General features: G+C 29.3%; 1 protein-coding gene across 1 annotated transcript; it reads right to left on the bottom strand.

Moving 5' to 3' along the window:
- Positions 1-864: 864 nt before the first annotated feature.
- On the bottom strand, positions 865-1,674 carry LOC150032840 (uncharacterized). Its single transcript, XM_090307330.1, has one exon. The coding sequence runs from the start codon at positions 1,510-1,512 to the stop codon at positions 1,048-1,050; it is 465 nt and encodes a 154-aa protein (XP_090163456.1). The 5' UTR covers positions 1,513-1,674; the 3' UTR covers positions 865-1,047.
- Between the last annotated feature and the right edge of the window lie 12,790 nt (positions 1,675-14,464).

Genomic DNA, 14,464 nt, shown 5'->3' with positions numbered 1-14,464 from the left:
TTTTTCTTTTAAAACTGTTATGATATTTGTCTTTGTTTAAAGTTTGCAATAAATATCATAGATATTTGGTATTTAACATTTGAATTTTATGAGATTTTAGTTATTAGTCATATGTTGTATAATAAATTTACATATTTTTCATTAAAAATAAAAAATAAGTTATAACCCGACAATCCAACTCAACTCGAATTTTAAAGGTTGGGTTGGAAACTTTATTTGGGTCATTTGGGTTGTCAATCTAACCAACTCGAAATTCGAATTGGTCCAAAAAATACCCTCACTCCAATCCATGTACACTTCTAATCCTTTGTTTTTTTTTCAAAACTATCATTGTTGTCTCGCAATTGTTTTTTCTTACTATATTTTCATCACTCTACATAATCATTTGAATGCTCGACTCCTTTTTTTAAAAGAAGAAATAAAAAAGTCGTAGTTTCTTAAATTTAACCCTTGTTTTAGAAATGTTTCTTAAAATTAAGAAACAACACACAAGAATAACTATCAAATAACTCACTTCATTTAAAATAATGAAAAAGAAAAAAAGAAAAAAATAAATAAGATCGTTACCAAAGAGTATTAGTTAACTTTTCACTTTTTTTCGAGTACAATTCTATATTTAAAAGACCCATTAAAAAAAAGTGTAAAATTGAAAATTTATAAACATTTTTAAAGTCTAATTAAATTAAAAAAAAATTAGAAATTCAAACCTTTATTAAATTGTTCTTGAACCAGTCTTGTAACTTTTCTTCTTTAATTAACATTAAAGTGCAGACCTATGACGTAACAAAGAAAAAATTAAAGGCTCATAGATGACCAACTATTCGGTGAATACTTTCAACAGAGAAGGAAGAAGAAAGATCAGAATGAACTATGAAGCAATGAAGATGATTTCAATTTTCAATCTGTTAAAAGAAATCAAGTTCGCTAGAAATTAATGAACTAAACACAAACGCAATCCACAATCAAATTCAATTACAGAAGAAGAAGAAGAGGAGGAAGAAGAAAGATGAAGAAGAATAAAGAACAGAGTAAACCCTAAATTCAGAATCAATTACCATTTCTTCCACTGCTCTGTTCCACCACATCAATACTCGCAGCACATGACAAAATCCTTCTAAAAATCCCAAACAGAATGAAACTGCATGAAAATTCCTTCATCTTCTTCCAAATCAAACACTTCCTCTTCCTCTTTCGATTCCGATTCAGATTCCTCTTTTCGCCCGATCTTCTCCTCTTTCTCTGACTTAATTTCTCCTTCACTTTCCCCAAACACCTCCTCGTTTTCTCCGGCACCGATTCCTTCTTCGTCGAAAATTTATAGCTCCTCAAGTACATTTGCCTGCACGATACTCCATCCACTACCGGAACTCTGCGGATTGCTCTCGGAATCGCCGATTTCACGATCTCGTTGTCTGAATCCGTCCAGTTGTAGAGGTTGATGTACGCCGCGCGCGGTGGACGGCTACTGCCGGCGGTGCCGATGCAGTACTTCGTTGTGCAGACGGTGCTCATCTTTTTTGAAGATTATTTTTTTCTTTCCGATGATCGTTAATGGCGGAGAACGGCGAGGAGGATCGGAAGCATTGGCGGATATGTCCTTTTATTATTGATTTGTTTGTTTTTATAAGGAAAATTTGGGAGAATTCTCGTAAATTGAAGCTGGAAATGGATCCGAGGGCCTGTTATTTTATTTATTTTTGTCAGTAAAATCAACGGTCTAATATTGACATTATTTTTTCTATTAGGATACTATTTTATTGACATTATTATTATTTATTAGTGATACTAAATATAAATATATATATATATATATATAAATGGACTTTCATAAACAGGTAGGGATCGTCTAATTAGAGGGTTTTTTTTGCCTAAGAATTGACATCAACGTACAAAATAGATTTTTGTTTCACAGTGCTATTCTCGAGAAAGGTTTTTTCTATTCCCTTAAAAAGCGGTGAATTCTCTTTTTCATTTTTTCCCTTCTATCTTTTTTTTTTAATTTTATATATAATTTCATCTGGTATATAATTATTTAATTAATTAATAATAATTTTATAAAATTAATATAAATATTTATTTTAATAAATCAATAATAATCTATTAAAATATTCACTTAACTTATTTTTCAATAAAAACTTATTAAATGAATGCTAATTGATTAATTAACTTATAATATCTTAAATATATTTAATCAATAAATTAGGATTCGATAAATTTAGTTAGTATAAAAAAAATTATTCAATAATAATAATTAATTATTTTTTCTTTTATATTCAAACAATTATTTATTAAAATTAAGTTTAATTTGATATTTCATTATAAATATATAATCATTATTAATTATTTATAATATGTTTATTATTTATTGTGATTAATTTGTATCATTCAGTTGATTATTAACCTAATATATTTATAAAAAATTTAATTTTTTTTTTATTAATGTATCATATTTTTATATATTTTTTACTTTTTATATAATATATTGTTTATTAAAATATATTTTCTTATATTATTTAATTTAAATTAAGATTTATAATGTTAACTTAATTAATTATAAAAATTATTAGATATTATATTATAATTAATGTAATATTTATTTTTCATTATAAATTACTCGATTTTCAGATATTTATAATTAAAATTGTTATTGATTATGGATTAATTAACTTTTATCGATACATTAAATGATATTTATTTTTTAATTAATTATTCTATTATAATCATAGAAGATTGTCATGTTTGATTTCATAAATTAAACACAAACACGGTTTTTTTCATGAAATTCTTAAAGCATCTTTCATATACAACTAAATACAGTCATATTTGATTTTTAAACATCTCATTCTCAGATATTCTATTCCAAGCATCATTTATTTTCAGACATCTTTAAAACCTTGAATCAAACAACCTTTTATATGTGAACCTTTATTTTTATAACAATGTTTATTTAAGCTCTTTTTGATATTGATTTCGTTTTAACCAATTAAACTCTGATCTTACGATTAAAAATACGAGTCTTAACCAATTAAGTTAGATTTTAATTGGTGTTGGTATGAGTTATAATATATATATATATATATATATATATATATACACATTCCTTGCGGAAAAAAAAATTAAGATATCAAATTTTCTGTGAGAACCGTTAATTAAAGACAAGATGGAAGTACAATACCATTAACACACTTGAAGTTGGATAGATATAATACTAAAATTATATGAATATAATTGCGAGAGTCGTCTATATGTTAATATGAGTTGTTTTCAATATAGAACAATAAACTAAAATGTTTGTAAATATAGCAAAATTTATAGTCTATTTGTGATAAACAACGATATTTTGCTATTATTTGTAAATATTTTCAACAGTTTTATCATTTAAAATAATTTTCCTTAAAATAATAGCAAATTTTGACAATCAAATTTACAAATCTAACGTAATTTAAAGACAAATCCAAATACAACAATTTTGAAGGGTGAAAAAACCATATCGCAACTTCGTACCTGCGATAGATGTTTGATATTGTTTTTCACCATCAAATCTTTGAGTGATATACACGTATATCATTGATAAATGTCAATAAGTGAATATTTATTTAGTTATATTGGACTGATTTATATATATTTATATCATATGCATAAAAAATGGATAGAGAGATTTGTTGTTCTTAAAAGTAGAATGAGAGTTACATAAGTGTACATAATTAAGCATGCAAAAATGTTAAAATTTTACCATATTTTAAAATTAATTTTTGAAAAATATGATGTGCACTTTGTTATACAATAATTTTTTTAAAATAAAAAACACTGCATCATCATTTTTTATTTAAAGATATCAAGTCATCGTATTTACTATTTGATGAAGACATTAATTTAAGGACCAAATGGAATGATTTTCTAATATTAGGATAAGATTATTGCACTTTCAACATTTGTTTTCCAATTTGGTGGATTGTGTAATGGTAAGATTAAATTATAAATTTAGTTAAAATAATCATAATAAGGAAAAATATTTTTTTATCCATATGTTTTGATATAGTTTTCATTTGGTCTTTATGTCTCACAAGGTTATGCATTAAGTACTTAAATTTTAAGTTTAGTTTTAATTTAATCCATAAATTTTAAAATGGTACAATTTTATTATTGATATTTGAATTTTGTTTCAATTTAATCTCTAATTCTTAAAACTTTGTACTCTTAATATTAACTTTTCATTAAATACCCACTTTCAGTCATCGAGATCAATGTCTATTAATTAATTCAAAATAATTAAGAAGTAAAATTTCAAAATTAATTTTCTCAGTGATGGAAAATAATTAGTTATAATTATTTGAGTTATTTCAAACTAAATGACCTACGTTAATAATAAAGAAGAACAATGATTATTTAGTAAAAAAATTAAGGTTAAAAGATTAAATTTTGAAACTTATGAACCAGATTAAAACAAAATTCAAGCCTCAATAGTAAAATTGTAAAATTTTGAAATAAAAATGACTAAATTGAAAGAAAATTTAAAATTTAAAGACTAGATATGTAAAATTTTAAATTTTAAGAACTAAATAGAAATTAAACCTAAAACGGAAAAGATAAAACTAGTTTCCCCCAATAAAGCCGAAAGACTTTTGAACTTGGCCCATTTTAATGTTGGAGCCCACGGGTGGATTTGGTTCGAACGGCCCAACTTAATGCCATAGGCCTTAGTTCAATAAATCTTCGAATCAACCTTCTTTGTTTGTTGGAATTTTGAAGTCATGGTTATTTTTTTAAAAAAATTGGTAAAATAATAACAATAATTTCTATTTAAGTAAAAATATGATGGGATTTTTTTTTTCAAAATTTATATCGAAAAGACTAATAGAGACAACAAAAATCTATAAAAAAAACTAATCACAAATTAATTATATGGATTGATTTTAAGATTTATTAAAAAGATAAAAAATTAAAAGTAGAAATTTGAATAGTACAAATATTAAAATGACACAAACAATAAAAGGCAAGAGCAAAAATGATATTTTAATCTAAATATATACTTATTTATTGAGGACATAACTAGATAAAATATTTTATGAAATTGGTAAAAGTTGAAACGATTTGTGTTGAGAATGAATTATAAGAATAATAGAAACTCAAAAGCGTATTGGTCCTCACATGAGGGTCGTGGAGGTCTTAGTGGCATCGTGCAAGATCGTTATGGTTGGGTGATCTTAAGCGGTTGCAACCCACGAGAGGAGGAGTGTTGCTCTGTTGGAAGTCGAAACATTCTTAAAGGGCTTAAAAGCGATTAATCTAGAGTGACAAGTGTCTAATCTCCGCTTGAGCTCATCTCGGATTCGTTGGAAGTTATCAATCTCATAAACGGGGTGATTTCCTTCATGTCTAATGTCATAACTTTTGTAAAATACATTATTTTTGTTGGCATATCTGTTAATGTCTTGAGTTTTTATCATGTTTTTTCGTGAGGAGAACAAAGCTGTTCATGCTTTCGCAGCTTTGACATTATTTAAAAGTCTCTCTTCGCTCTAAAAAGAGTTTTTCGTTAGGTCGTAATTTATGTATTTGTCTAAAAAAAAAAGTATTGGAACCTTATTTATTTATTTAATTTGAATAATAACAAGGATACGAAATGGGGGGTTGGGTTAACATACCTACCTAATGCTAACATCAATTACTTCTTCCCTAATGGGTATTTCCAGAATATTGAACAAACGAAAGCGTGTGGAAAACATCATAGTTGGTAGACACGTGTCTCTTTCTATTTATCGGATATTAATTTATTATTTAAGATTGGAGAATTGCACTTCAAATAACATTTTTAATTAAAAAAAAACATTTTCAAGTAAAAAGAATAATAATCTTTTGAGCACATCAAAATACAAGATTTATTAGATAACACGAGGTTTTTCTCACAACCTAATAATATTAAGAATAATTCATCTATCATATGGAGATTCGAGGTTTCTTGATTTTTTTTTTTCCATATGAGATTCTAAAAAAAATTCATTTTGATGTTGCCCCTTTTAGCTTATGAGAAAGTAATTTTTTTTGCTAAGTCGAAGTATTAATGTTTAACTACTAAGTATCTCTCGGATAAGCAATATTTGGGTGTAATCTAATAATAATAATAATAATAATTAGCCAGCTATAATTTCCGTGCGACAAATTTTTATTTTCTTTCTTTTTTTTATCTCTTAAATATTTGTGGATTTTTTTTACTCTATAATTTGAGTAGATGACAAAATGATGTGTATAAATTATGGCGAATCTAAATTTTTTTTCCTCTCAAATAGCAAAAATTTTAATTGATTGGCATACTTTAATTCTAAAATATATGTACCGCGAAATATAATTATATGTATAATGAAATATATTATTTGGTGCTTGGGTTATTTCTTAATGTCTTCCTATTTCAATTTTTTTACTTGCTAAAAAGTTGCAAGTATGCCATACCTATCTATTAGATATAATAAATATAGATCATAACAACAAATAAACTACTTCTAAGAATAAATGCATGATTGGCGTGAAGAACTTGGCAAGTATTACTTGTGATGTTTCTAAATTCCAATTTTGTCCTTTTAACTTAAAAAAAAAACCTAATTATTTTGGTTCATTACTTTTATTTGCTTTTAATAAATCGATTGATTAATTTTGAGTATGTGGTTAAAAATACTAATATGGGCATGTATTTAAAAGTATTAAGTTAAAGAAAATATCTAGATCATAAAATAAACGGCAATAACCACAATATCAATTAACTAAAATTTATTATAAATATTATGATAATAGATGTCTATTAAATATTCATGCTTAATGTCAAAGTGTTGTCCATGTATCTCAACGTTATACATATTTAGTGTTCATGTAATTCACCTCTTACTTGCCAAATTGCCTATAAATAGTGACATTGGGTGGATTTTAGAATACACACATTGAGAAAATTCAAAAATATTAGATAAAGTTGAGAAATCCGTCCATTTTTATTTTATTTACTTTTGTTATTTATTAATTTCATATATTTATATATTATGTTTAATTTATTTTAATATTTATTTAGTATTATTATACTATATTATACTCATTTTAGTATTATATTTTATTGGTATCTGTATTCCCATTGTGCTTTTCAAGTTCAAAACAAGTTATCAACACGAGTTTCTATCGTTTTCCTCACTAAAGATAGGTCCTAAAGGTATGCCGATTTTTTTCTCTTCGTTATAATTAATAAATTAAATGTTGTTTTACATATTTGATATATATTAAATTTCTGATATAAATATAATATTTTGTAATAGTGTTACTATGAAAATATTATAAAATTAGATTTTGTAGCATTTGATATTAATGGTAATAATTATTTGTCATTAGTGCTTGATGCTAAAATATACCTAGATGCCATAAAAATGTGATCATCTAAAAATAATTTTTCTTCCTAAGGCTCGTCGTAAATGGATGCACTTGAGGCTCCAAAATTTTAAATCAATATATTAGAGAAGACATTTTTCTACATTTCGAATATGCTCATGCAATAGAAATATCGAGAGAAAGATTTTAAACAATATTCTGAACTAATTTTATGTCTTCTCGTAACGAGTTATTGATGAAAAATCATAAATCTAGAATGTTGGGATTGGTGTCCTAATTCTCCTAGAGTCTCCTTGTTTGTAATGATACACATTGTTTTATGAATAAAATAACTGTTATTACATTTTGACATTTACTCATATCCAATAAACAAAGCTCCATGGTTAACTTATGTAAACTTAAACATGTATATGTGATATATAAGTGGATCATGCCTTAAGTGATAACCTAAATAGGTCTGTAGTATAAGAATTAAGATGGGATACTTGATCCTGGTGATGCAACGGATACGGTCCGCTTTGTAGAGGTATGCAAGTGTTGTAAACTACTACATATGGTAGATCCTAACTAACATTCATGTGGAAACATGCGAGTGGGGGTGTCCTATATAAAGAGTTTGTATAAGACCGGACCACGAGATGACTAGACTCTGTATGTAACGACGTCGATACTAGAGACTTACATCTCACCTAAACGACCATAGGTGACACGACCTCAATCCTGAGTGTTTTGAAAACTCTTGCATTTGAGGGCGGTCCTTTGATTAGTATGGGTGAGAATGGTCAGATTGTCAACTCAACATGCCTACCTTTTTGGGGACTTGTCTAATTTGGAAGCTGGGAACTCAATACACAAGATGGAATTCACTCTTTTCTGGAAGCAGGAATAAGTAGAGAGATTGTTCCCTTAAGAGCTGATTTCGGGGCTTGAACATAGTGGTCACAACTTCTCTTTGGAAGAGAGGACTCAGTCATAGTAGGACTATGACTTATGTTCATTAGAGAGATCAGTGGTACTTAAGGAGTTAGATGTAACTATAGGGGCATAACGATTATTGACCGAGTTGTACTTACGAGCAATATGTGAAGGGTTGTTGCACTGTTGATTGGTTAAGATGGATACATGATATATCTGTGGTAAGGAGAGTTCAGCTGTCGGTCTTTAGTAAAGTGTCTGGCAGTTAATGGATGGTGGATCCCATGACTAAAGAGTTTAGTCAGTTATTCACGTATCGTTGGAACTTCGAGCTACAGGTCCATAAGGTCTCCTAGGTAGCTCAATGGATTCAGTTGAGGATCAGTTCTTGGTGTTGATTTGAAATGTTCAAATTGACAAGAGGTAATTCGATTATATATGATATGATTGGTATGATGTATGAGATACATCTAGTGGAGGATTAATGTAAATGAGATTTACATTAAGTACCATGGAATAGAAAAAGAGCTATGGTTTATATGTTTTATGAGATGAAATATTAAAACTATAGGTTATAAATATAGTATGATAAGTTGGTTATCATTTATATTTATATAATATTAATTATTGGATAATTAACTATTTTTTTCTAATAACCAATTAAGTGGGAGGTTATTGGTGGTTTCATGGTAACCGTGAGATAAAAGGAAAAATATTTTCCTAATTAAAAAAATAAATAAAAAGTAAGGATTTGAGATTTCCAATCTAGGAATTACTCACGGGAAGTTATCAAGTAAATAGGATTTACTAAACAACAACTTGGATAGGGTAAACGATCGTGGAGTATTTGTAGGCGACAGACAGTTAGCTAAGCGATGAGCTAAACGATCGCATAACTTTTGCTAGATGATTTCTCAGCTTTTACTTAATGGTTAGGCATTGACCTATACGATAGGTTCTGCCATCTCCCACTTACTCAACCGTTTATACGATTTTCGTTTCGTCCGTCTTCTGCCTCAAACCAAGTCCACACAGAGTCAACCTTCTAGATTCTCACACCGAGAATACCAAGGTAGCCTTCTTGGTGGTGTCATACTCAACTCGACACTGTCGAGGTTCTGTGGAGGTCGTTCGTGTTGTTCAGGGTGTTTGTGACCTAGGCGATCACTGAGTTCGAATGCGCGATATTCATGCAGTGTAGCGGTCGTGTTGGACGAAAGTTCGTGGTTGCTATGATCGAGCATTCGTGATCAATGAGCTTTGGCAATGAGTCTACAAAAGTGTGTAGCATTTTTTCTTGATCTTTTGTATTATCATGTTGTAATTTCTGTAATTAATGCATAACCGTATGTTTCTATTTATGATTGTAATTGTAAAGTTCATATATGATTGTAATTTGGAATGATCTTTTCGCTGCTCATGGAAATCCTCGTGTTCGATTTCCTTCATTTACAACCTGGAACAACACCATTCCTTGAAGTGAATGCTGTGAGTGTTAATAATTATGGTTGAGGTAGTGGTCGCAGTCGCGGTCGTGGCCGTGGCAAAGGAAGAAATAATTATTATTTTCGTAGTGATCATTTTAATAATTCAAATTTCAAAAGAACCACACAAAATGATAATTACAAAGGAAAAACTCATAAGATAAGAGTTTAAAAAGTGTTGAAAATAAATGTTTCCGATGTAGAATGACTAGGCATTGGTCACATGTCTGTTGTACGTCAAAACACTTAGTTAATCTCTACCAAGTCTCCCTGAAGGAAAAAGGAAAAAATGTGGAACAAATTTTGCATACCAGAATAATGACATATTTGACCCATAACATATGAAAAATTTGGATATGACGGACTTCTTTGAATTTCCTGAAGAGAAAATCAGCAGAAAGAATGGAACATCGTTTACTTTAAAAATATCTAAATATAATGTTGGGGTTGATGCCCTAAATTTCTTAGGGTCCTGTAGTTTGTAATTGTATTATACAAACATTTTATTTATTTAATAAAATGCGAGATGTTTTATTTGACATTTAGTAGCATTAAACCCACAAACCAATAAACTAACATCCAAGGTTATCTTCTGTAGCTTAAACATGTATATAGGGACATATAGGTGGATCATGTTTAAGTGATAACCTAAATGGTCTGTAGCAGATGGATAAGGCTGAATATCTTATCCTGGTGATACTACGAGTACAACTCGCTTTGTAGATGTTACAATTGTTGTAAACTGCTATAAATGATCTGATCCTGATCATCTATGTGGAGACATGTGAGTGGGGGTATTCTATACAAAGGAATTTGTATAAGACCGGACCATGAAATGACTAGTCTCATTATATAACACCGTTCATAATAGAGACTTACATTTCATCATAATGATCATAAGTGACATGATCTGAATCCTCAATAAGTTGTGAACTTCTGTCTATGAAGGCGATCCTTTGATTTGTATGGGTGAGAGTGGCCAAATCGCCGACTCAACAAGCCTACCATTTTGGGGATTCGTCTGATTGGGGAGCCGAAAACACAACTACACAAAACAGAATTCACTCTTTCTCCGAGGTCGGGATAAGTAGATAAATTGCACTTTCATGGGCTAATTCTAGGACTTAACAATGTGGCGCCACACCCTCTCCTAGCTCGAGAAAGGTTTGATCATAGTTGACTATGACTTTTAAGGGGATCGGTGGTACTTAAGGAGATAGATGTAACTACATGGGCAAAATGGTAATTTTGGCCTAGCTGTACTTACGAGCAATTTGTGAAGGGTCATCGCACTATTGATTGGTTATATCCATTAAATATATTTCTATTGATTGGTTATATACAATAGATACATAAATATATCTATAGTGTGAAGAGTGTAGCTGTTGGTCTTTAGTGGATTATCTGACAGTTAATGGATGTTGAATAATATAATTAAAAGAGTTTATTTAATTATTCAAGTACCATTTGAGCTTCAAGCTATATGTCCATGAGGTCTCCTCTATAACTCAACATAGATTAAATGAAAATCAATTTTAGATTAATTTCAATTGTTCAAATTAATTGAGAGAATTTGTTATATGTGATATAATTAATTTAATTTAATTATATTTGATATAATTACTAAAAAGTATTTGATACATTATAATATAAAGTTTATTTGAGAGGAAATAAATATTTGAATATGATTCAATATTAAATTCATATAATTAAATTTAATATAAATGAGATTTATATTAATATCATTGGTGAGAGAATTGAAACTATAGGTTATATTGTATTTGCGACAATGTAGAAACTATAGGTTATATGTTATATGGATATAACATATAGTTATGTATATATGTACAATAGATTAGTTACTAATATATATATATATTCATTAATTATCATTTAATTTAATTTAATTTAAATTAATGGGAGGGAAATAATTTCCCTCCCTTATTCTCTCTCAACCCACGTATCGTGAGTAGCTGGTTGGGAAGTGATCATCTTCTTCTTCGTTTGATAGAGGGAGTAACACATTACTTTTTTTTTTTTTTTTGCAAAGAAATTCCCAGAGATTTTTTTTCTTCCCAATCTCAATTATACTCTCAATTCCAATTCCATTCTTTTTCAAAAAATAAAAAACCCGTAAAACTTATGTGATTCTTACCCTAGAGAATACAGAGGAAACCAGTTGGGTAAAAAATTAGGGTTTCGAGTTTGTGGCCATTTTGCAGAGGAGAAATCTTACGAGAAGAAAAGTTTGTCAAGGGTTAGTATTTCTTCCCCGAATTATCTCTTTCCTTTAATTTTATTTTAATATGCTGTATTTTTGTGATTAAATGCATAATGTTTTGTTCTTTTATGTAAAGTTGTCTATTCTGCAAAAATTGGGATTTGGGTCCAATCCCTGTTTCCGCTCAAGGACTTTCACTGTATTCTTCAGTTTTTACATCTCCATGTTTTTTTTTCTTTTCTTAGTAGATGTTAACCTTTGTATATTTCAAATGTTGTTATTCTTATTGTAATCATTTTCTTTTAATGAAGAAGTCTGGATCATTTCCATATATTGGGTGACTAAAAAATCAGTGAAGAAGATCTATCAGTGCAATTACACATACAATACTTACAAGTTTGTGGAAGCAAGAGTCAATACAATATCAGGTTATGCAAACCTGATTGAAGGATTTGGGAAAAAAAAAATTATTTTGCCTAGAAGAACAAAATTTACAATTGATAATGGATTGTTATATAGTCAATTAAAGAGAAATCTACTTAGTTTTAAAGATATACGTTGCATTAGTTATCATATTGAGACTGATAGAAAAAGTAGTATGAAGTGTCTTTATATCATACCTATTGTTTCATATGAAAAACGTAACCTGGAAGAGTTACCTGCTTTATCTTCTAGATTAAATGTAATAATGAACTTGAAGTTCATGAATCCAAATATATTTACAATTTGACATGACATATTAGGTCATCTAGGGTCTATAAGTACTGACTCTAGGTCTTGAACAATCAGGGCCCCGTCTTCTCATGATAGAGAAAGGATTTCATTCATAGAGATTATGAATCAGAATTGTTCATTAGAGGATCGGTAGGAACTTAAGGAACAAGATGTATTCACTAGGGTAAAACGGAATTTTTGATCTAGTTGTGATTACAAACAACCTGTGAAGGATCGACTTACTGATTATGGTTATTAAGTGGATATAATATATCTACAGTGAGGGGAGTTCAACTATGGGCTATAGTGGAGTGTCCCACTAGTTAACGAACGAGGGTTAGATCAGACTAATGAGTTTAGCCGATTAATCTCGAATTGTTGGAGCTCATGATCTGTAGGTCCGCGAGGTCCCCCTACTAGCTTGTAAATGGAAAAACTTTAGGCTAGCTTGAGAAATTAATTTGAAACGTTCAAATTAAACGGAACAAGAGAATATATATTTAAATATGATTTAAATATATGAAGATGATCATTGTGCAAAAATTAATTTAATATTTGATATTAAATTAAATAATATTTTAAACTGAAATTAATTTAAGAAAATAAATGTTTAATTAAAATGGTTTTGAAATCATTTTATGTTTTAAAAGAAAAGTGAAAAACGGTTTATGCATGTTGCACGAAACGGAGATTGAATTTTTTCCATTAACCTTCATCTTCATGCTCACACAAAGGCCATTATCTTCTCTTCATTGATTCTCCAAGTATGAGCTGCAAGCCATGCATTTCACTTATTTACATGTTAATCTCCAATATATAAAGAAGATTAGAATCATTTAAGAAGAAGGAATGCAGAATTTTTCAGAGAAAAGTTACTGTGAGAAGATGGTCTTTTTGTCGGCTACTGTGAGTTCTTCATTGTTCTTCACCTTTTCAAGCTGTTCTTGAGTCCCACAACTCTGCATAAAGCTCCAGGAGGATAGTAGGGAAGGCTTTGAGGTGGTTCACAGTGATATCAAGTGAAGACTGCTGCTGTACACTCGGTTTCTTGGAGAATTCTTGAAAGGTATGATTTTAAAAGCCATTTTTTAGAAAAGCATGCTTTAGTTTTTGCCAAAATTAGTGAGTTTGAATGCTTATGGATCCTTGATACTTCTGCTGCATGTTATTTAACTTTTTCAATTGGTATTAGAGCATTTTTTAAGCTTTCAATTCAACCTAATTTTGGCAAAATGGGTGTTTTTCATGAGATATATGAAATTGATGTATTGCTATGGTCTTATGAGTTTTGGCATATTAATTCTCTTTAATTTCTCAATTAAATTTGTGATTGGCTCTTGTTTGATGAGCTTTTGTGTGTTAGCAAGAGTCTGTAATTTATTTGGAGTCATTAGAGTTGAAATTCAGATGTAATCGAAGAAACAAGCGAAGAAGGCTGAGCTGCTGTTCTAGTATTTTCAGCTTCTGCTTAAACTTGTTGTTGAGGTCCAGTTGATAAGCGATCGTTTAGCTCTAGATGTTACATGATGAGAAGAAAATCTAGATGATCGTTTAGCAATATGTGCTGGATGTTGTGATGTTGAACGCTAAACGATCGTGTACTTACAGAAGCTAAGCGATACATTTATTTTTTATACAATATCATTACGCGATCGTTTAACTTTGTCGTGGGAACTAAACGATATGTTGAATTTGCTAAACGATGGCGCTATACATCGTTTAGCTACGATGTGATGAAGTGCTACGCGATAGCACTGAACGATCGTTT

Source organism: Benincasa hispida, chromosome 11 (genome assembly GCF_027475165.1).
Source record: "Benincasa hispida cultivar pf3 chromosome 11, pf3_genome.v1.1, whole genome shotgun sequence".
Taxonomy (NCBI): Eukaryota; Viridiplantae; Streptophyta; class Magnoliopsida; order Cucurbitales; family Cucurbitaceae; genus Benincasa; species Benincasa hispida.
Note: the sequence above shows the minus strand (reverse complement) of the source record. Positions and strands in the feature narration are given on the sequence as shown.

Coding starts and splice junctions, on each gene's coding strand:
- LOC150032840 (XM_090307330.1), bottom strand. CDS start 1,512: ATGAGCACCGTCTGCACAACGAAGTACTGCATCGGCACCGCCGGCAGT.